The sequence below is a fragment of the Labrus bergylta genome, chromosome 17 (assembly GCF_963930695.1).
Source record: "Labrus bergylta chromosome 17, fLabBer1.1, whole genome shotgun sequence".
In the NCBI taxonomy this organism is placed as follows: domain Eukaryota; kingdom Metazoa; phylum Chordata; class Actinopteri; order Labriformes; family Labridae; genus Labrus; species Labrus bergylta.
Genome location: NC_089211.1, coordinates 7,731,444 through 7,753,282, shown reverse-complemented (window position 1 = coordinate 7,753,282; position 21,839 = coordinate 7,731,444). Strand labels below are relative to the sequence as shown.

The window sequence follows — 21,839 nt, the reverse complement described above, 5'->3', positions numbered from 1 at the left end:
TCGTGTCAGCTCACCACAGACGTTACTGTTTACCTGCTGCAGGATGAAGACATCTATTGTAGAAATGTCAAACTTTTTGTGCATGTGACTCATTTAAAGGAGCAGTATGTAACTCTGACACCTAGTGTTTAAAATGGTGTCTAAATTCAAAGCATTGTAGAAAGCTGTCTCCCCCCCCCCCCCCCTCCTCTCTAGAGTCGATGCTCACACAGGTTGCCATGTGGTGGACACTGAAGCTTCAGTGTTTATCCAGCTCTGCATGGGTCTGTAAACCTTTCTGGGTTCTAACCTCTCTCCATTTTTCAAAAGCATCTCCAATATTGATCCTAGTTTGAGCACGTTTCTGCTCCTGGAGCTTATTAGAAACATGCAGAGGCTTTTTAGGTCGGGTACAATCACTTCTATCTGAACCACTTCTCTTGCCCGCTTCATTCGCTGCAACACCTGTTGACCTGATAACTGCTCTCATATCTGGCAAACTGAGGGGCGTCCAAAACGGCCGTGTGGGGGTGTCTTAAAACCGCCTACCTTCTCTGGTCCAAACAAATCCAGATCATTCAGGACCAGAATCTAAAGTTAGAAGGAGGACATACTGGCTGCTGCATTGTTGTCAGAGAAGCCAGCACTTCAACATAGCATGTTTCCTTAATGCCTGATCATATAGTAAGGTCACTTTATCATTTCACTCACTACACATCTCACTGATTGGAGCTTTAAATCCAGAAGTACGACAAAGACTCACCTTTATTGGCAAAAACAAAACTCTGTGTCCTTGATAGAAAGCAGCATTAGACAGTGATTTATTTTATTTGTGTAAAAAGGCACATTTAAAGAAGACTAAAAGAAAGAAAAAAAAAAAAGTTCCTTCCAATCAAACATAAACAACAAGCTACCGTTAGCATCCTGCTACATGAACTCAAAGCTGCGAGTTTAAAAAAAAGAGAAAAAGTTGGCAATCATTTAGTAATAAAACAAACAGGAATCAACAAACGTGATGCAATGATTTCTTTTTTTAAACTAAAATACAAAATAATAAAATCTTGTGATCCACTGACTGTGTCCCAGCTGCAAACTGAGTCAATGGTTTAAAGATTTAAAGCTGAATGTGCGGGATGATGCACAACTTTAGTCTTTATAAAGGCTGAATGTGGCCTGCTTACTTAAAAAAAAACACACACAGTATGGCAATAATTAAAGCAACTAGGCGAGGAGTGGAGCGTTATTTTATCTGGTTAGTTATTTAAGGTTTATTTTTTTGTTTGGTTTAAAAGGTTCAGCATTAAAGGCAGGGTTGGTCATTTTTGAAAACTAGCATGATTTTGAAAGTAGCATTCTAGTGCACGCAAGGTGTAGAGAGCGAGCAGGGAGACAGGGAGACAGGGAGGCTGTGATTGGTTCATCAGATTGGTACCTCGTGGCAGACGTTGGTCGAAGTTTTTACAGACTTACAACTGATACAGATGACATTTTCTTCGTTCCTTTTTCAGAGAACATGAGTTATTAATTTCTGTCAGGACCTAAAGACAATTTTAACCAGAATCTTAAAAAGCGGATCTGGAGAAAATGACTAACCCTGACTAATGTTTAAACTTAATGTTGTTATTTCAACTTTGAGCTGCTCTGTGTTTGAAAAGTGTTCTTTCAATCTTTCTTCTGTCTCACAAAACAAGATTCATTAAATATCTGATTAAACATGAAGCCTTATAGCTGTGTGTTATAAACTCACACACTGCATGGCCGAAACCAGAGTGCTCCAAGATCGAGACCAAGACATTTAGGGATCGAGACCGAGTCAAGACCAAGACCATAAATATCACAGACAAATCATCATCTTGTGTGCAGCGGGCGTGTCAGTCTTTGAAACCGGGGGATAAAACGCAAATTATGAATCTCTTGAAGTTCATTCTCTTCTAATCACAGTAACGACGTGGAGAAATAACCGATCAGTGGTGGTCTTGATTTAAAATCCCGAGTCCACCCAGTCTGAGACCGAGACAAGACCGAGTCAAAATGCTTTTGATTACAAGACCAGACCTTCAAAAAGTGGTCTGGAGAACGTTCTTGAGTCCAAGACTGATTTCATGTACTACAACACTACAGTCAGCATCTGGAGACTCTTCAATCTGAAGTTAAAGACGGCAATAAATATCAATTCAGAGGAATAAAGAACGGCCAACATTTTGTGTGTTTCTTTGTCTGGTGCTTTCCGGCTCTTCCACATTTTGAATTTTATGCCGATTAAAACACGTTCAAGTATCTTTTATTTTCAGAACATCTTCATTTTGTGAAAAGGTGGGAGGGAATCTGTGCAGCTTCCAGTTCACAGAAAACAACTGGGACACAAGCCAAGACGTCTGAGCAACGACAGAGAACAAAATGTTTCCACACGTGTGTTAAGGTTTTTCAGATTAATGTCCATGATGAGTAATAATCTTTAAACGAGGACGATCAGCTGATGGTCACGTCTGAGTCGTTCCTCTCAGTGAAATCCTGCCGACTCGTTGGATCTTAGTCGCTGAAGAAAAGCTTGTTTTTCAGAGGACGGATGAGGAGCTACGAGAAAACCTCACTGTCCAATCAGCTGGTTCCTCCTCCTCCCAGTATGAGACACAAACTGGGACCGTCAGCCTCACATAGTCCTGGGGGGCAGCTGCTGTTTGTAGAGACCGGCGAGAGCTTTGGCGGCGCTCTGGATCATGTAACGCTGGCTCATCCCCGTCATCGCCTGGTGCCAGTCCGTCCTGTTGATGTTGGGAACGCAGCGCTCCAAAACCTCGCCCACCGTCACGATCAGACCCGACCAGCGCAGGCTGTAATCAGGAGGGGTCAAGGACTGGGCCTGAAGGAAGGGAGGGAGGGGGTTTTACAGGAGAGTGTGAGGAGAAATCTTCCTGAGTCCTGAATTCAAACATGTCCCCCACAGCGGGTGGACTGGGTCTAAATGTGTCACCTGTACCAGTTTGTACCTGTTGGATGTGATCCAGAGCCACAGGAGTCGCCTGAGTGAAGACCTCGATGCGGATGTTGTGACCCGGGTCCTCCAGGATCAGACAGCCCAAATCGAACCACCTGCAGGGAGGGAGGAGAAAACCGAGTCTGTAAAATGATCTGCACACCCTACGCCTTTCTAAACATCTATCAATACCCACTATAGATGGACAAGAGACATGAACCGGACTTTGGAGTCACGTGGACCCAGATCCAGGCCCGGGTCCTTGATGTGAAACCTCCCTAAGGCTTAGTAAACATGGAGTTTTTTAGGTTGTAAAAATATGTGAGAAGAAAAATAAAATCTGTTAAAAATAGAAGGAAAGGAGTTTGGGGTGTGTGTGTGTGTGTGTGTGTGTGTGTGTGTGTGTGTGTGTGTGTGTGTGTGTGTGTGTGTGTGTGTGTGTGTGTGTGTGTGTGTGTGTGTGTGTGTGTGTGTGTGTGTCTCTCAGTTTGTTTTTGTTTTTCTTCTTACTTGTCAGGAAACAGCTCAGCGATGAAGTTTTCCAGAGAGACCACCGGCTGCTTCTCGTGGATCACACCGGCCCGACGCAGGCTGTCAATGCGCTCCTGAGCCCCCTGAACACACACACACACACACACACACACACACACACAGACACAGACACAGACACACGTGTATAAAACACACACTCAGCTTGTACGTGACTGAAATAGAAATCACTCTAACTCAGGGAAGGTTCTCCTTCAGACATGTTTTGAAGAAAGGAGAAACTCAGTCATGACTTGCAGATGTATCAGAATGCTAATTTAGCATCTAGTTAGCATCATAATGTCTGCTGATACTGAACGGACAGATGCTGCATTCATGTGGTGACGTACAAATCGGAAAAACGAGTTTCCGAGTTGTAGAATGCACATGAACATCTGCTCAAGTCGGAACAACAAACTCGGAAAAAAATTAGGTGCCTGACTTCCCGACTTGACATCAGAATCGTCATCAAATGAGGGGCAAAATATGTTTTGTTAATGTTAACGTACTTTTAATTAATTCAGGTATTGCACATCAACTTTTTGCTCAAATATAACTTTTAACAGTTACATTTCACTGATCTTCTTCTTTGTACCATCAACGCTGTCTTTTGTGCTGTTGTTACAACATTCCGACTTTCCGAACTGAAATCACGTGAACACACCGAAGTCAAAAGAACGACTTTTAAACTAGGAAACTTGGACCACCAGAGCAGCACCTGAATGCAGCAAGAGAAGTACAGGGGCCCCACATGGCCGTGTGTGAATAAAGCGAGTAAATCACAAGGAAACGTTTCCTTTTTTTGTAGCCCATACTGCTGAGTTCAGCCAGAGAAATCTGCTGTCGTTACCAGAGGCATATATCGTCTGGGCGCTGAGATTGGCCGCGGTTGTGGGTGTGTCTCTGATTCGGTCCTATCAGGAGGGAGATCATGAAGAAGGGTTTGTCTGTGTACAGCTTTCATCCTGAAGGAGAGGACATCTGATCATTCGTCTTAGTGACATCCCAGAAACAAGTCTGGAACCTCTCAGGTCAGTTTAAACCCGAAGGACCGTTAGAGAATATTTAAATCACAAGGCGTGTCTGGTTCACAGGATTCATGTGTCTCTTATTCAGAGAGGAGCGCTGTAGTTTCCAGTTCTTAATGATCATTTGATGCAAATTATTTGCCATGAAAACAAACTACCTGCTTTCTGATAATACACACATTAAAGGTGTTCAGTATTCAGACACACACCTATCAGGGTGAAACTCTTTTTATTGAGGTGTCTGTTCGGCTCTTCTTTGTCTGGAGTGAGGAAATTAACAAGTCATATATTGTCCAAGCGGTCGTCCTTGAAGCTTCCTCTCTTGTAAAAAACATCTGAATGAGGCATAAATCTCATCCTTTGTGTTTCTCATTGTCCACTAAATGTTCCAAAAACTTCCCCTCGTCTGTGAAAGCTCCGCACACAGCAGCTGCGTCAGGAGGGACGACTCCTGAGGACAAACAGAGCGAGGGGTCTTTTTTTTTACTTTACCCCCTGATTCTGCTTCACATAACCGCAGTGCTGCTGTGATAGAGACACAGGGAGGCACAACACCCTCCCTGCAAACAAACTGAGCCTTAAGGCGCATGACATGGCCAAAGAGGCTCCATACCGCGCTGAAGCACGACCCCCCCCGTCCCCCCCGTCCCCCCGCTGGTCTGCACTCAGTTTCCAAACGATTCCACCGGAAATCACTGCCTTCAAAATCCAAACATCAGTCTGACATTCTCTCGTTTACTGACGAGATGGCGAGCCATTTAACTTGTAATGCACGGGTAAATGAGCTCGCATTACACTGAAGACGTTCTCAACCTTTTGTTCAGATCTTCACGTCTCGTTTCCACTTGCGTACGTGACTGCTGTCCGTAAATCCTTTTACACAAATGATGCCTCCTAGTGTCCAATGTAAGGAAGTGCATTTCCTTACTGCCCAAAAGACACCTGCTAGATGCTACTTGTAGCCAGCAAGGCTAATGTTGTCTGTTTTAACAAAGTTAGCTCGCTGTAAGCGCTAGCAGCCTGTTAGCTCGTTAGCTGCCTGTTAGCTCGTTAGCTGCCTGTAAGCTCGTTAGCTGCCTGTTAGCTGCCTGTTAGCTCGTTATCTGCCTGTAAGCTCCTTAGCAGCCTGTTAGCTCCTTAGCTGCTTGTTAGCTAAGCTGGCAGACGTTATACGTTCTCTCGGAAATCCACGGCACAAATTACATTTTTTAACGTACTTTGCGCACATTCTTGTCCAAAATATTACGGACGGGAGGAGATTCGTAGGCACATCGTATATATATCACAGAGATTCCCAAAGGAATGAATGCACTTCCTGTTAGCTTGCAGGCATACACATACGTGAGCGTAACCGAGGCGGTGGAGTATGAAACAGAAGTTTGATGTTTTGTAAAAGTTTGTCTACAGACCTTCTTCTCCGCCTGTGACTTTGATAGAGTAAATGTAAAGATCCTGTAAGAGAAGCGGCAATGAACTGACCTTGACTCCGGCGGCGTATCCCACAGGCTGGGGGGCGATGTTGGACTGACCGGGCTCTCCGGTCACCATGGCCATCCCAAACACCTCCTGGAAGGCGTCTCTGACCGCCGCTACGATCATCTCTTTATCTGAGGTCACCACGATGTCCACGTCTCCTCCGGACCCTGCAGAGAAACAGCACAGAGACTTTAACCTCAGACGTCGGACCCATTTTATACAATAATTCCCGCCCCCCCCCCCCCCCACACACACTTTTACCATCTCAAAAAACCCAATTGTGTCTCTTGACTGTGCTCCATTTTCAGAGCACTGAGCTGTGCCTGAACTCGTTGAGCACGTCATTTCTCAGGTGGTTTCGCTCTCTCTTGGAGTCCCTGCTGAACTTATTTTTATTTATGTGGAGAGTCAAGCAGAGTCAAAGCCATAAAACAGCTTAGAGGCCTCACATGCAGGTGTTTGTCTAGTCGTACTGATAACTAAGATAAATTTAGTTGAATGTAAAAATCCTGCAGTTCCTCAAGTGTCCACTAGAGGCTGGCTGCAGAAGCACAGGAAGTCACATACACACCCATTCTAAAAAGCCTGTTTTTACAGCAGAGATTAACATGTTTACAGCCTGGTTCAAAAAACCAAACAGGTCTGATTAGCTCATGTCTCGATCGACACACACTGTACGGGGGGGTGAATGTTTTGATGACTCATCAGTTTTGATTTGATGAAGGATAAGAGTTATTCACAATAAGGCGTGTAGCTGACCTGATTGACAGACGGGCGCGGTGTAACGGTTTGTCAGGAGGTTTAAAACCCACCTCAGCTCTCAGGCTTTGCCCTATAATATTCAAAGTGTATAGTTTGAATGCTTCAGAAAGCAGGAAGTAACATCTACTGTGTTAAAAACTTTCTGGTGTTCTAACAGATGGAACCCTGCGATCCCCCATAGTGATGCCTTGAAGGGATTTGAGTCCACTACATCTGTACCTTCTTCTCTCTCTCAACTTCATGCACCACTCTGCGCACAGACACACACAGACACACACAGACACACACAGACACACACACAGACACACACAGACACACACAGACACACAGACACACACAGACACACAGACACACACAGACACACAGACACACACAGACACACAGACACACACACACGATCATTGTGATTTAGTGAGACATAAAGCAGGATAATGCAAAACAACATCAATCTCCCAATCTACTGCAGTCTGACTCACGCATGTAGGGGGCCATGCCGGGGTCCAGCGTGGTGATCATGGACTCCACTGAGTGTTTGGTTTTGTCCAGGACCGACTTCACGACGTGGTTACCTGCGACCCCCTGAGAGAAGAGACAGGAAGCGTGCTAAAGTTAGCTACTGGGTCAATAAAGCTGCAGCCACCACTTTATAAATAAATGGAAAGAAAGACTGTAGCAGGTGGCGGCTCATTGATTTATTAAATATGTAATGAAGGTGTTTAAGTGTTTTTTTTATCTGTTGGTGCGTCACCTTGAAGAAGCCCCAGATTCCTCCTCCTGCGTTAGCGTCTGCAGATGCTCGGGGATCTTCCTGCTCCTCGGGGAACGTGATGGGAGATCCAGCTTCTATCCCTCCTGTCATGACAGGCTGCTGAACGAGGGGGTTTGAAACAACACCTGGAAGATATGATGAGACAGGTTAGGAGGGTCACAGGGGGTATGTTCATACATACATTTAAAAACAGGTTTAAACCACTTGAGCCCGTCCCTCTGACTGAAATGAGCTACAGAAGGAGACCGGTCTTTCTTACCTGGCATGGCGGTCGGACTGGAGAACGTCGGCATCAGCGGCGTCTGTGGGGTCCGCCCAGCGTGCCCCCGTGTGATGTCATATCCTGCGCTCATGGAGAAGCCCGACATCATCTGGCCCACAGGGGGGGGTGACATGCCGATGGCCATGGGGGGAGGAGGTCCAAAGGAGGAGGCCAGAGGAGGCACAGAGGAGGAGGCGGGAAAAGGAGAGCTGCTGGTGAACGGGGAGGAGAGTGAGGAGGGAGGGGGGAAGTGGGAGGGGGGAGGGCTGCTGAATGCTGAGACGGAGGGGCCAGGGGGGAGAGGGCTGCTGAAAGCTGGGAGGGAGGGGCCAGTGGGGAGGGAGGGCATGGCGGGGGAGGCAGAGGAGGAGATGGAGCTCGTGACAGGGAGGGATGGAGGACTGGACAGACCTGAAACAGAAAAAAAACATTTTAAATAAACAGAAATGGTAAAGGGACTTTCCTGACCTCAAATAGTCCTGACCCCACAGAGACCTGACTGAAGAGTCCTGACCTCATAGAGTCCTGACTGAAGAGTCTTGACCTCACAGAGTCCTGACCTCATGGAGTCCTGACATTACAGAGTCCTGACCTCATAGAGTCCTGACCTCACCGAGTCTTGACATTATAGAGTCCTGACCTCACAGAGTCCGGACATTATAAAGTCCTGACCTCACAGAGTCCTGACATTATAGAGTCCTGACCTCACCGAGTCTTGACATTATAGAGTCCTGACCTCACCGAGTCCTGACATTATAAAGTCCTGACCTCACAGAGTCCTGACATTATAGAGTCCTGACCTCACAGAGTCCTGACATTATAGAGTCCTGACCTCACAGAGTCCGGACATTATAGAGTCCTGACCTCACAGAGTCCGGACATTATAGAGTCCTGACCTCACAGAGTCCGGACATTATAGAGTCCTGACCTCACAGAGTCCTGACATTATAGAGTCCGGACATTATAGAGTCCTGACCTCATACAGTCCTGACCTCACAGAGTCCGGACATTATAAAGTCCGGACATTATAGAGTCCGGACATTATAGAGTCCTGACCTCACAGAGTCCTGACCTCACAGAGTCCTGACATTATAGAGTCCTGACCTCACAGAGTCCTGACCTCACAGAGTCCTGACCTCACAGAGTCCTGACATTATAGAGTCCTGACCTCACAGAGTCCGGACATTATAGAGTCCTGACCTCACAGAGTCCGGACATTATAGAGTCCTGACCTCACAGAGTCCTGACATTATAGAGTCCTGACCTCACAGAGTCCGGACATTATGGAGTCCTGACCTCACAGAGTCCTGACATTATAGAGTCCGGACATTATAGAGTCCTGACCTCATACAGTCCTGACCTCACAGAGTCCGGACATTATAAAGTCCGGACATTATAGAGTCCGGACATTATAGAGTCCTGACCTCACAGAGTCCTGACCTCACAGAGTCCGGACATTATAGAGTCCTGACCTCACAGAGTCCTGACCTCACAGAGTCCGGACATTATAGAGTCCTGACCTCACAGAGTCCGGACATTATAAAGTCCGGACATTATAGAGTCCGGACATTATAGAGTCCTGACCTCACAGAGTCCTGACCTCACAGAGTCCGGACATTATAGAGTCCTGACCTCACAGAGTCCGGACATTATAGAGTCCTGACCTCATACAGTCCTGACCTCAGAGTCCTGACCTCACAGAGTCCGGACATTATAAAGTCCGGACATTATAGAGTCCGGACATTATAGAGTCCTGACCTCACAGAGTCCTGACCTCACAGAGTCCGGACATTATAGAGTCCTGACCTCACAGAGTCCGGACATTATAGAGTCCTGACCTCATACAGTCCTGACCTCAGAGTCCTGACCTCACAGAGTCCTGACTGAAGTATCCTGACCTCATAGAGTCCTGACCTCCTTTCCTACCTGCGGACATGGGGGGGCTGCTGACTGCAGCACCCTCAGAGGGAGGAGGTGAAGGGCTCCCAGGAGGCGTAGTCTCAATTCCACTCTCTTCCATCATCTTCCTGGATTTATTTCTTCACTTTAACCCAGAACAAAGCTGAAAAGGAAAAACATATTAAGATCAATCAGGATGTTCTGCAGCCGAATGCTTTTCTGTTTCATCACGTTATCTGTTAAAACAGCTTAAGATGAAGGGGAAGAAGAGGTTCGGGGGGGGGGGGGGGGGGGGGGTTAGAGATTATTCAATCCTCCACAGCAGGTCAATCCAGCCCGGAGGAAATGCACCAGCACTAAGGTTGTCAAAATGTTCAACACTTTTCAAAACCACTGGCTTTAAAACCGCCACTGGTCCAAACAAATCCAGATCATTCAGGACCAGAATCTAGAGGACATACTGGCTGCTGCATTGTTGTCAGAGAAGCCAGCACTTCAACACAGCATGTTTCCTTAATGTCTGATCATATAGTAAGATACCTTTATCATTTCACTCACTACACATCTCACTGATTGATCCTTTCATAAACAAACAACAGACGGATAATCACTGCTCCCTTCTTTCACTCACAGTTCTGTATGAATGAAACCTTAAACTCGACATGTGACTCTAATAAACACAGCTTTCATTCACGCTTCTTTATTAGGTTAAAATGTTCTAGTTTGAGGTGAGGTTAGCTCACCTAAGTCCTGTACACGTGTACAAACACACCGAGCTCGAGCCCAACTAAAACGTGAATATTAAAAAAGTCACATCTTCTTCTTCATCTCATCTTTCAGAATATCCATCTGACCGGGAATAATAAAAGTCCCTGCGTTCATAATAAGACTAAACATAGCACCGCTACTCACCTGCTAGCTGGACTAGCTCGGGACAAACCGCCGACGCTCTTTGATGACGTCATCTGTTGCCACGTCTGCTCAACCGTCGTCACTCACTCCTCCCATTACCGGGAGAGACCGGACAGACCGTAAAAGTTACACAATTCATCATCAGTCACCATAGAAACACGAATTCAATAAATATATTAATGATAACTTAATAAAATGATAATATTTGGCGTTTTGTGATACTAGCTGCTGTGATTGGTCGATGTTTTATTGAGCTAATCTAATCCTGATGGTGTGGAGTTGGCCTGTTGCTATGGAGACCCCCTCCCGAGTCCAACTGCTACAACTATTAATATTAGTATTTATTTATTTATTATAAATATTAAGTGAATCTTAGAGCAACAACTAGCCTATTAATATCAGCCGTACATGTTTTATTATTGTTATTATTATAAATATTAAAGTGAATCTAAGAGCTGCTCAACCTATGTCAGTGTCATCAGAGGTGCTGCTTGTCAACAGGCAAGGCATGCAGTCTGTTACACTTTAAGAGGAGAAGAGGCCAGATTCCTGAAACCTCCCTCATATTCAAATTAAACATCTCAAGTTGATCTGAGCCAGTTAAACCTGCAGAACATGATAATAAAAGGGGAACAATGATGCTCCTCTATATGCAACAGATGCAGCATTTTCCAAATTAAATATGTTTATTTTTATGTTGAAAACAAAGTAAGTTCTTCAAATGAAACAAAACTTGACATAAAAATGATCTACCCACTGACCCAAAATAACTACAATAAATAAATTGGGCACATGTCAGGTGTCATAGGCCCTCCTTTTGTGACAGCCCACTGATGCTTTTGACTTCATCACTCCACAAACTCAAGCCACTGCCTCCCAATCACAGCAAGTTTTGTTTATATCCTACATTTCATTTTAAGCATGTAAGTTCTTCACTAAAGACATGACATGAGGGGGCTCGGCTGGCTACAACAAGTCATTTGAATTCTCCCCAAATACTGGGGAGAGGCTGAACTTGCAGCTTGGGGGCCCCTTAGTGGCTGCAGGGGGGCCTATGCATATGCAGAAACGGCTCTGATGTTTATGATGATGTGATGCTGCTCTCTTGAACTCAATGTTTCAATTACCAGCTTATATAAATTAAAGTCAACAAAACACAACAAGAGTTTAATTGGTTTTAAACATTTTATTACATTTTTTTTTAAATTAGCTTATTTCCACTTAAAACCCAACACAGTGTCTGCCTTAAATCTTTAATTTAATTCAGCATAAACATCATCAAAGGATTGTTCTGTTCTTTTAAGGCTCTAATGTGAAAAACAAGACGATTTATTTATACACAAAATATAACCCATGAGTTAATAAGTATATTTTAGACATAACTTTTATTTGATACAAAATGTCCAAAACAAGTCTGAGTTCACATAAATATATTTTCTTTTAATAAGGATTTATGTTTACAGCAGTGTTAACACGTCTACAGTAAGTTCTTACTTTTCCTTTCACAAATAAAGTTTAAAAATTGTTGTTAAAATTGATGGTCTACATATCAAAGTATTCCTTAAAATGTGATAAAAAAAAAATTGAGTACAAAGGACGAAATAAAAATAATTTTCAGTTATTTTTTTTAATTTTGAGATGAAGCAAGATGAAATAGTGGGGCAGTCGGAGCATGGAGCATGGTGCAATTGACAAGTTGCTACCACGGCAACCAGTCAAACAGGTAAGAGGTGTAGTATGCTGAATCTCTGCTCCAAAACAAAATCAAGATGGCGATGGTCAACACGAGCTAATTGGATGTCCTAGTCCAAGTCTGGTGGTTAAGTTGACTTATAAAAACTGAGAGTTCAGTTTATATATTAAAAAACCTGAACAGATGCAAACTGTGAGAACGGGTAAATAAAGGTTAGAAACCCGTCTCTGAAACGTTCCCTCTCTCTTTAGCTTATCGTTCTGCATTCTGACGACGACCGTCAGGATTCCTGTGTTTACATATTTATAATCTGATGTTTCCTGAGACAATGTCCTCGTACAGCAACTCGCTCAGGAGAATATAATCCTTCTGGGAGACGTCCAAGAAGTACAGAGGATCCTGAGTGACGTCCGGGTTAAAACCCTCCTGGACCAGCTTCACCTTCTGTTGCTTGAACGTCTCCGTCACGTCCAGAGCGCTCTGAACACACACACACACACACACACACACACACACACACACACACACACACACACACACACACACACACACACACACACACACACACACACACACACACACACACACACACACACACACACACACACACACACACACACACACACACACACACACACACACACACACACACACACACACACACACACACACACACTTCTTTAATCTTTAAATCAATAAACAAACCACAGGTTATTATTTCATGACTCACCTGGACTCTGAGGAACCACGGCCAGGAGTACGCAGGGAGAGTTTGAACTAAATGGTTATAAATTTTTGTTCCGTCTAGTTTCTGATCCGGTTTGAGGACGACGGCGGCCATTCCTGCTCGACCTTCATATCCTGAACACAGAGAGAGAGAGAGAGAGAGAGAGAGAGAGAGAGAGAGAGAGAGAGCGAGGGGGGAGAGAGAGGGGGAGAGAGAGAGAGAGAGGGAGAGAGGGAGAGAGAGAGAGAGGGAGAGGGAGAGGGGAGAGAGAGAGGGGGGGGGAGAGAGAGAGAGAGAGAGAGAGAGACAGAGATAGAGAGAGAGGGGGGAGAGAGAGAGAGAGAGGGCGAGATATTTAAACAAAAGTAATACTAAGTGTTTTTGTTTTAATTAGTATATCTAAATTAGATTATTTAATTAAACCTGAAGTATCTTGTCCTTGTAGAGTCCAGCACAACTTTAAACCAGATCAATGAAGTCTAAAACCTAGAACAGATCAGACTCTGATCGCTGTATATGATGCAGTAAAATCACATACCTGTGATTGAGACTCCGTAGACGTTTGCCTCCTGGATGAAATCAAGAACTCCTAAAACCTCGGACACCTCAGTGGTGGAAACGTTTTCTCCTTTCCACCTGCAGGAAACACAAAGATAAATACATTTACAACAAGTTAACGAGGTCGGATTTGAACCTGTGCGGCCCACTTGGAGGAGCACAGCCCTCTGTACATGGGGCGCTCACACTAACCTCTAGGTCGAGGCTACCAGCGCCCCATATCCATCATGCATGACCTCGCACCACATTTTCTTCTGCACTGACGGGTCATCTGCATCGAACACTTAATTTTAAGTTTCTTGAATCTTTTCAGTGAGTCACCGACATAAGGTGACTCATCCTCACATGCTAAGATTTGAGTTTTCTAAGCGCCACATACCTGCATACTAATACTTAAAGATGTATTCTGAAATGAATGTACCTGAACGTGTCACCGACGCGGTCGCTGAAGTACAGGAACTCTCTGTGGTCGGTGAACAGCAGGTCTCCGGTGTTAAAATAAACATCTCCGGCTTTAAAAACGTCTCTGAGCAGCTTCTTCTCCGACTGGATTTTATTCCCCGCGTAGCCGAGGAACTGATTCATGACGGTCAGAGGAGCCACCAGTATCCCCGGCTCTCCTGAGCAGAGACACATAAAGGATGTTAGATGAGATATTACAGACTTTGATGTGAAAGGATCTGTGATCTATTTACCCGTCTGTGCTCGGACGCATCGTCCAGAATCTGATCGGACCGCCTCGTATGTTTGAGGATCATATTTCAGGAGCTCAAAGGGCATCGAGAGCTGAAAGAGAAGAAGCCAGGACAGGTCAGACTCTAAAGGTCCCTGGTGTCCTGATAGTTTGGTGATATTTTAATACTTTCAGGATTTAAGTCGATTTTCTTGCATGAGAAATCCAGACCGTAAAAACCTGTTTGGACTTTTCACAGATAAAAATGTATGATGGCAGGTCTTCCTACATGCACTATCAAACCTCGTCTTCAACCTCCCTAAAACAGCACATGTCATTCAGCTCCCTCCACTGGCTCCCAGTTACTGCTCGCATCAAATTTAAAACTCTGCTGGCTTCTCTGACAACAATGCAGCAGCCAGTATGTCCTACTTCTAACTTTAGATTCTGGTCCTGAATGATCTGGATTTGTTTGGACCAGAGAAGGTAGGCGGTTTTAAGGTGACCCCCACAAGGCCGTTTTGGATGCCCCTCGGTTTGCCAGATATGAGAGCAGTTATCAGGTCAAACCAACAGGTGTTGCAGCGATGGAAGCGGGCAAGAGAAGTGGTTCAGATAGAAGTGATTGTACTCGACCTAAAAAGCCTCTGCATGTTTCTAATAAGCTCCACGAGCAGAAACGTGCTCAAACTAGGATCAATATTGGAGATGCTTTTGAAAAATGGAGAGAGGTTAGAACACAGAAAGGTTTACAGACCGATGCAGAGCTGGATAAACACTGAAGCTTCAGTGTCCACCACATGGTGACCTGCGTGAGCATCGACTCTAGAGAGGAGGGGGCGGGGAGGGCAGCTCTGTACAATGTTTTGAATCGGGACTGCAGTACCCATTTTAAACACTAGGTGTCAGAGTTACATACTGCTCCTTTAAAAAAGGTAGAATGTCCCTTTAAACTCAAAACATGTGGAAGATTTCTTTAAAATCTGATTTCTGCCATGGAAAAAACTAATTTGATTTCAGTGTCTAACATCTGCAAAAAATGTGTGAAAATAAATCTGCAAATGAGTCATCAATCTGAAAACATACATTTAAAGATAACACACAATATATCTCCGTTAACAAGGTCAGTGAGTGTGACGGGTTCCAGGTGTTTTTATCTCTGACCTTGTTGAAGTAGCTCGCCCGCCCAATAGCTCCCGCCTCGTCGGTGTAGTTGAGGAACCCGATACTGGCCTCCGTCAGACCGTAACCTTCTCTGATCTTGATTTTACCGAAACGTTTCACAAACTGCTTCCAAACATCCGACCTGAGGCCGCTCCCCGCCGCCAGCCGCACACGGTGAGATCTCTCCTCGGGAACCTGCAGGGAGATCAAGACATGGGTTCGAATAAGTTTGATCTGATTGTGTAGAAGAATTGTGTAGAGAAAATGTTCCTACTTCTCTGTTTATTAATTCTCTCAGTAAACATTATTTTATAACAAGTTTATGGCCTCAATCTCTAGTTTCAAGTCTCCTTTAAACAGCATGACATTCTTTAAGTAAATGGCGGTCCCATTTAGAGTCAAAGAGACCAGGAAGCAGGGGAGGAGTTAGGGCGGGGCTACCTGGTATTGACGCTACAACACTCGGGAATTGAGCTCAACATTGGCCCTGCAGCTCTGGTTCCAGAAGTAAATTTCCCCCTGTTCAAATCCTTTATTCACAATTCACAAAATCCTCATATCAATACGTTTAATCATGTTACCATGACAACCAGCTACCCGAATACTCAAGACTCTAAAACCTTTAATTCATCGCAAGATGACAAAAAGGCAACGGTACAAGACTGTGCAAATCATTTTTTTTCCAGAAGTGAAGGAACTACGCATTCCACAATCCATTGCGGTTCCAACAAAGCCCAAACAGACGATAGTTTAACGTTTCTTTCTGAACGTACACCGACCTGCTTTCCACATTCGACTAGAGGTTCATGTGGACACTAGTCGCTCATGCATGATAAAATATTAGTCGTACAATCGAGCTCTTTCAGGTTGATGTGTAGTTTGTAATAAACGACGAGCATTGTGGAAACCCCGGACACGTGTGGTTGAGTACTTATGACTAACTTTACGGTCTCCGACGCTCTCTGAAATGCCGCTAACCACGAGGCACGGACCCAACACGTTACAACGTGTTTATCCCCTCCAATAAAACAAGTCAAAGATCGATGTGTGTCATCCCATATAATCACAGTATGATGATCATCGTCTGCTGTTACAATCTGTTTTCAAACTTCTGGTAACGTGTGATCATGTGAATGAGGACGATGGCTTGTTGTTCACTCTCACAGCGGGATGGTTGACGAGGTATCTGAGCAGCTCTCCGATGTACTGCACCACGGTCACTCGGTGTTTCACACAATCCTTCCAGAACTGACTCGCAGAAAACTTCTTCTTCAACACACATGTTGCTCCTGAAAACCACAGAAGAAGAGAGACACCACAAGTGTAACTGAGTGAACTTCTGAAACAGACGGCGTTTGTAACAATGGTGTTACAGATTATTTATAACCCGAGAAACTTCCTCTGCTTTGTTTTTTTAGGAAGTCAAAACTCCTCGCAGGCCTGTAAAGAAGGAACTCCGTCTCCATGAAGGTTTCCGCCTCCCTTTGTGTGTTTGACGTTTTTAATGCTCTGAATGTTACGATTCATCTTCCAGGAATTGTGTCTTTGTCAGGGTCATGAGCTGTTGCAGCCTCTACTTCTTGTTTTATCTGTGAGCAAACACTCAAAAAGGTGAGAGTCCAATCATCCAAATCATTTATTAAAGAACCAGCTCTGGAGGATTTTTTGTGAATGTGACCTTCATATGCATTGAGGAAAATATCGATGAGACCGTTTGCTGTCATCAGGGTCAGATTTAAAGTCTTCAAAGGACAGCTGTAAGAAACTGAGAACACTTTTGTGTCTCAAGTTTGTGTGTTTGTGACTGAGCTGGAGTTACAATGTAGTTAGCCTAGCTTAGCTCAAAGAGTGGAGGCAGGTGGACTCTGAAGGCGAAAACTAAAACTATAGGAGAAAACACAGTCAGGTGCAGGGACCTTCATCTTTACAGGAAAGTCCGGCTCAGAACAAAGATTTGAAAAAATCAATAAGGTCATCGCAGGGTTAACTTTGTGCTGGCCGCAACTCAACTTGTCAAGCTACAAATGTAGCAACACCAGGACCAACAGGTGTTGCAGCGATGGAAGCGGGCAAGAGAAGTGGTTCAGATAGAAGTGATTGTACCCGACCTAAAAAGCCTCTGCATGTTTCTAATAAGCTCCACGAGCAGAAACGTGCTCAAACTAGGATCAATATTGGAGATTCTTTTGAAAAATGGAGAGAGGTTAGAACACAGAAAGGTTTACAGACCGATGCAGAGCTGGATAAACACTGAAGCTTCAGTGTCCACCACATGGTGACCTGTGAGCATGGACTCTAGAGAGGAGGGGGTGGGGGGAGACAGCTCTCTATAATGTTTTAAATTCAGGCTGCAGTACCCATTTTAAACACTAGGGTCAGAGTTACATGTTGCTCCTTTAAAGTAAGTGAAAGAGATTTTTACAAACGATTCAGAGCTACAGGACTCGATCTGTAAGGAAAAGCAGGACTAGCACTGGCGGTAATGTGTGACCGCTCTTGATTAACATGGACTGAAGCGTAGTTTTTCTTACCCAGGTGTATGCATCCTCCGAGGGCCAACAGAGACGCAGACATGTGGTAGAGAGGAAGAGTGACGTAGATGATGTCATCAGAAGTGGCCCCGCACATGTTTAAGAAGGCCATACTCATGATGGCTTTCAGATGACCCACGCGGGCCGCCTTAGAGAGACCTGGACGGGGAGAAAGAAACAAGAACTGCAGGAATCAACTACAGACTGAATGTTTACGATGTAAGCGTAGGGTTGTTGCTACCACAATGTTTTTTTGGTTTTCATTTTGTAGAGTCGAGTTTAAATGATTGCTTTGGATTCTGAGACGAGACCGAGACCTTCAAAGCACGAAAAATCTTCTAGTCATTGTCTGATTCAAAGTGGTCTTCCTTCATTAAAAAAAAAGAGTCGAGATGTGTTTCTGTGTGGTAATACGTGTTGGTCACGCCACCTGTAGGATCTGTAATGAGCTGACTCTCACCTGTGGTTCCTGAAGTGAAGATGAAGAGAAAGTTGGACATGACGTCGACTTTAGGAAGGTCACTTAACGTTTCTGCAGACATGTTTTCCACTTTGTCTAATAAACTCTTGAAGTCGTCACATGGTGATGTGTGATCCACCACCCACAGGCTCATGTTGTCCTTCTTCAGGTCAGGCAGGACCTCCGACACCAAGCCCACCAGATCTGCACAGACAGACACAAAGCGTTACTCCATGCTTCACCATCAGGATCTCGATTAAGAATCCTACATTAAGAATTGGAGACCCCTGAAAATGTCAGTGACGTACAACACTTTTTTAAGAGCCTGAATGCAGCCTGAGACCCTCTAGATACTAGAGTCTGTTGGGGTCCTATAGGCAAAAACAATAGTAATGGGTGCGACATTTAGCAGGGCGGGGAGAGTGAGTGCTGTCAGAAGGGAGGTCGTTGCAAAATGTGCACATTTTGGGCCGCTGCTTTGGTTCAAAGTTTGTCAGTCCTCAGGGGCCCCCCTACTGGTCTGGGGCCCCAAGCAGTTGCCTGCCTTGCCTATTGACAAGCAGCACCTCTGCGCAGAGCTTTCCTAAGCTGTATTCCCCCCCCCCCCCCCCCACCCACCCACAGAGATCAGGGTCAAAGGTCACTTATAAAGAAACAGAGTCTTTGCATGAATGAAAAACTGATATTTTAAGAATACGATATAAAGAAGCAAATTACTCAATATTTTCTTACTCCTTCATTTATTACTGCATTAATCCTGCTTTTAATGACTGTTTTCCTCCTGATTTTATTGCTCTGTAACAATATTTTAAATGAGATTTTATTCAACAGGTCATTTCAGTATTCGGGTATTTGTGTTGTTATTTTCAGACTGAATGGTCGTCTAACCCAACACTCGGCTGTGATCATGGGAGGCTGTGTTCAAGATAACAGCTTCCATGATCATTTACAGACTTTGACATTGAAGGAATTCAGGTAAAAAGTCCATACAAGCATATCCTCCTGATTCTGGGCTGCAAACAGGAGCCCGCAGGGAGACGTCCTGCTGTGGTACTTTGCTCTCTGCAGGTCGCCTATCAGTAAGAAACTTTAACTCTGTGATAAAGAGTGTCGAGTTACAACAGCTTTCATCTGCAGATAACTCCAACACCTCCTTTCCACAATCAGAATCAGAAAGTCAAAGTTTTTAGGATTTGTGGTGGACACTGAAGCTTCAGTGTTTATCCAGCTCTGCATCGGTCTGTAAACCTTTCTGTGTTCTAACCTCTCTCCATTTTTCAAAAGCATCTCCAATATTGATCCTAGTTTGAGCACGTTTCTGCTCGTGGAGCTTATTAGAAACATGCAGAGGCTTTTTAGGTCGGATACAATCACTTCTATCTGAACCACTTCTCTTGCCCGCTTCCATCACTGCAACACCTGTTGGTTTGACCTGATAACTGCTCTCATATCTGGCAAACCGAGGGGCGTCCAAAACGGCCGTGTGGGGGTGCCTTAAAACCGTCTACCTTCTCTGGTCCAAACAAATCCAGATCATTCAGGAGCAGAATCTAAAGTTAGAAGGAGGACATACTGGCTGCTGCATTGTTGTCAGAGAAGCCAGCACTTCAAAGCATGTTTCCTTAATGTCTGATCATATAGTAAGATCACTTTACCATTTCACTCACTACACATCTCACTGATTGTTATCTGTGTAATTTGTATTTTGTATTTAAGTTAAGTCAAAATACAGTTTGCATTTTTAAAATGCTTTGACAGAGAAAAGTCCTGCTGAAATTTTAGGAACTTTGACTTAAGTTTGAGGGGCCCTGAAAATGTTTAGTCCGGCCCTGCCGTGTTAATAGCATCTTTCTAATATCCCACTGAGTGCGTTATAATGACAAAGACTTTCTAAACAGTATCTTAATGTGTTTTAAATTGCAGCCCCGCCCATAACAGTGGGGAGTGACTTTAGAAAGCCTACGGAGGGTTATTTTAAAGTTCCTCTGCTCTGACTCCAGCTTCATAAATCTCAGCACAGCGAGCAGGTTTGAAAGTTTTACGTCACTAAAAGACGTGAGAGAAAAACGTGCAAACCTGCGCTGACAACCAGCGTCTTCGCCCCGCAGCTCTGGAAGCAGTGCAGCAGGATCTTAGCTTTAATGTTGACGTTGAGAAAAGCGACTTCACAGCCAAGTTTGCAGAGTCCCAGCCACGCACAAATAAAGTCCGGCTCGTTGAACATCAACAGAGCAACAATGTCTCCTTGTTTCAGAGAGCCCTCCGTCCTGAACGCGTTGGCGAACTGGTTACTCCTCCGGTCCACATCCCGGTACGTCAGGGTCTGGTTTTCGAAAATGATGAAGGCTTTGTTCGGGTTCTTCCTCGCCTGGTAGAGAAAACTGTCGAGGTATGTGATGATCCCCTGCTGCATACGAGTCTGCAGCGTCTTTTTGTACCTCTGAAGCTTCATGTAATAAATCAAATCCACCCAGAAGTAGGGATAGGTCATTCTCTGGTAGAGGAGCAGAGCCAGGAGTCCTGCTAGAACACTGGTGATCACTAAAGTTATCATCTTTGCTTTAAGAAACAGCAGCACGGCTCGGCACGGCTTACTTCAAGTCCTGCTACAAAAGTTTTAAAAACAGACTGCTGACGCGAGTGCCTTCAGGAAACCTGCAGCCAGTCTGATAGCTCCCTCATTATGCAATTTCACAGCAGCACACTGACAGCCAATGAGCTATGAGCAACGAGATGAACAGTGTGTGGATTTAACAGGGCCGTAAGAAACTAAAGTGGGGCCCAGTGGAGTGATTTAATGCCTGAGGACATATATATATATAAACATGTCGGAGAGCCACGGGTCCAAGAAATTGAGGATTGACTGGCACACTAAAAAGGTGGTTGCAGAGAGGTCGCCGTGTTTATAAAGAGCACACCTTTATTGTTTAAAGGTTCAGAGATAAACACGTGCAGCTCTTTTTTGACCTCAATTAGAGCCTGCTGACATTCCTCTGATTTTCCTTTTTTGATAAGTTAACCACTGTATCATCTGCATACAAAGTGATTATGTGCTTAGTAAGCTTTATTTGAAGGGCATTGTTTTCCACTCTAGTTCAAACATTGCCTGGTTCTAACGTTATTTCTCATTTAAAAAGGAGTTTACGCTCTACTTACATTTAACCAGCTGTGTTGCACCAGCTGAGATTGTTATGGAAAATACGGTTGTCATGGTGATGGTTTTGAAAGGTGAGATAACTTGGGAGGTGTAAGAGTGACCGTGTTAACTGGCATATTTCAGCTAAATGAACAGTCTTGTTTGGTGTCAGCAGTTTCATCAATTACATCCCTCAGAAACATGATGTCTTACTTTTTTTACTCCTGATTAGTTTAAGCCCAGATTATTCACCCGTCCAATCATAGAGGACTGTTAAATTACCTTATGTTGTAGTTGGAAGATTTTAC

The 21,839-nt window shown here is 44.5% G+C and overlaps 2 protein-coding genes across 2 annotated transcripts; both read right to left on the bottom strand.

Moving 5' to 3' along the window:
* Positions 1-783: 783 nt before the first annotated feature.
* prrc1 (proline-rich coiled-coil 1) lies at positions 784-10,683 on the bottom strand. The gene is made up of 9 exons (XM_065965718.1): positions 10,590-10,683; positions 9,705-9,840; positions 7,776-8,189; positions 7,496-7,641; positions 7,224-7,326; positions 5,989-6,152; positions 3,464-3,567; positions 2,967-3,069; positions 784-2,839 (listed from the first exon to the last, which is right to left on the bottom strand). Exons 2-9 carry the CDS (start codon positions 9,799-9,801, stop codon positions 2,630-2,632), a joined length of 1,341 nt encoding a protein of 446 aa, XP_065821790.1. The 5' UTR covers positions 9,802-9,840; positions 10,590-10,683; the 3' UTR covers positions 784-2,629.
* A 1,072-nt stretch (positions 10,684-11,755) lies between these two features.
* On the bottom strand, positions 11,756-21,080 carry LOC109995609 (long-chain fatty acid transport protein 6). Its single transcript, XM_020649391.3, has 10 exons — positions 20,472-21,080; positions 18,396-18,599; positions 17,936-18,094; positions 16,569-16,693; positions 15,405-15,599; positions 14,263-14,353; positions 13,989-14,187; positions 13,548-13,645; positions 13,013-13,143; positions 11,756-12,762 (listed from the first exon to the last, which is right to left on the bottom strand). The coding sequence occupies exons 1-10, from the start codon at positions 20,947-20,949 to the stop codon at positions 12,586-12,588; spliced, it is 1,857 nt and encodes a 618-aa protein (XP_020505047.2). The 5' UTR covers positions 20,950-21,080; the 3' UTR covers positions 11,756-12,585.
* Between the last annotated feature and the right edge of the window lie 759 nt (positions 21,081-21,839).

What these genes read in the sequence shown, in the direction of transcription:
- prrc1 (XM_065965718.1), bottom strand. Translation starts at nt 9,801, where the DNA reads ATGATGGAAGAGAGTGGAATTGAGACTACGCCTCCTGGGAGCCCTTCA. An exon ending in CAGCCCCCCCATGTCCGCAG is followed by an intron (nt 8,190 to 9,704) that starts GTAGGAAAGGAG and finishes TTTCTGTTTCAG; the next exon opens with GTCTGTCCAGTCCTCCATCC. An exon ending in GCTGAGCTGTTTCCTGACAA is followed by an intron (nt 3,070 to 3,463) that starts GTAAGAAGAAAA and finishes CCCTCCCTGCAG; the next exon opens with GTGGTTCGATTTGGGCTGTC.
- LOC109995609 (XM_020649391.3), bottom strand. Translation starts at nt 20,949, where the DNA reads ATGATAACTTTAGTGATCACCAGTGTTCTAGCAGGACTCCTGGCTCTG. An exon ending in CGCGTCGGTGACACGTTCAG is followed by an intron (nt 13,646 to 13,988) that starts GTACATTCATTT and finishes TGTTTCCTGCAG; the next exon opens with GTGGAAAGGAGAAAACGTTT. An exon ending in CTACGGAGTCTCAATCACAG is followed by an intron (nt 13,144 to 13,547) that starts GTATGTGATTTT and finishes CTCTGTGTTCAG; the next exon opens with GATATGAAGGTCGAGCAGGA.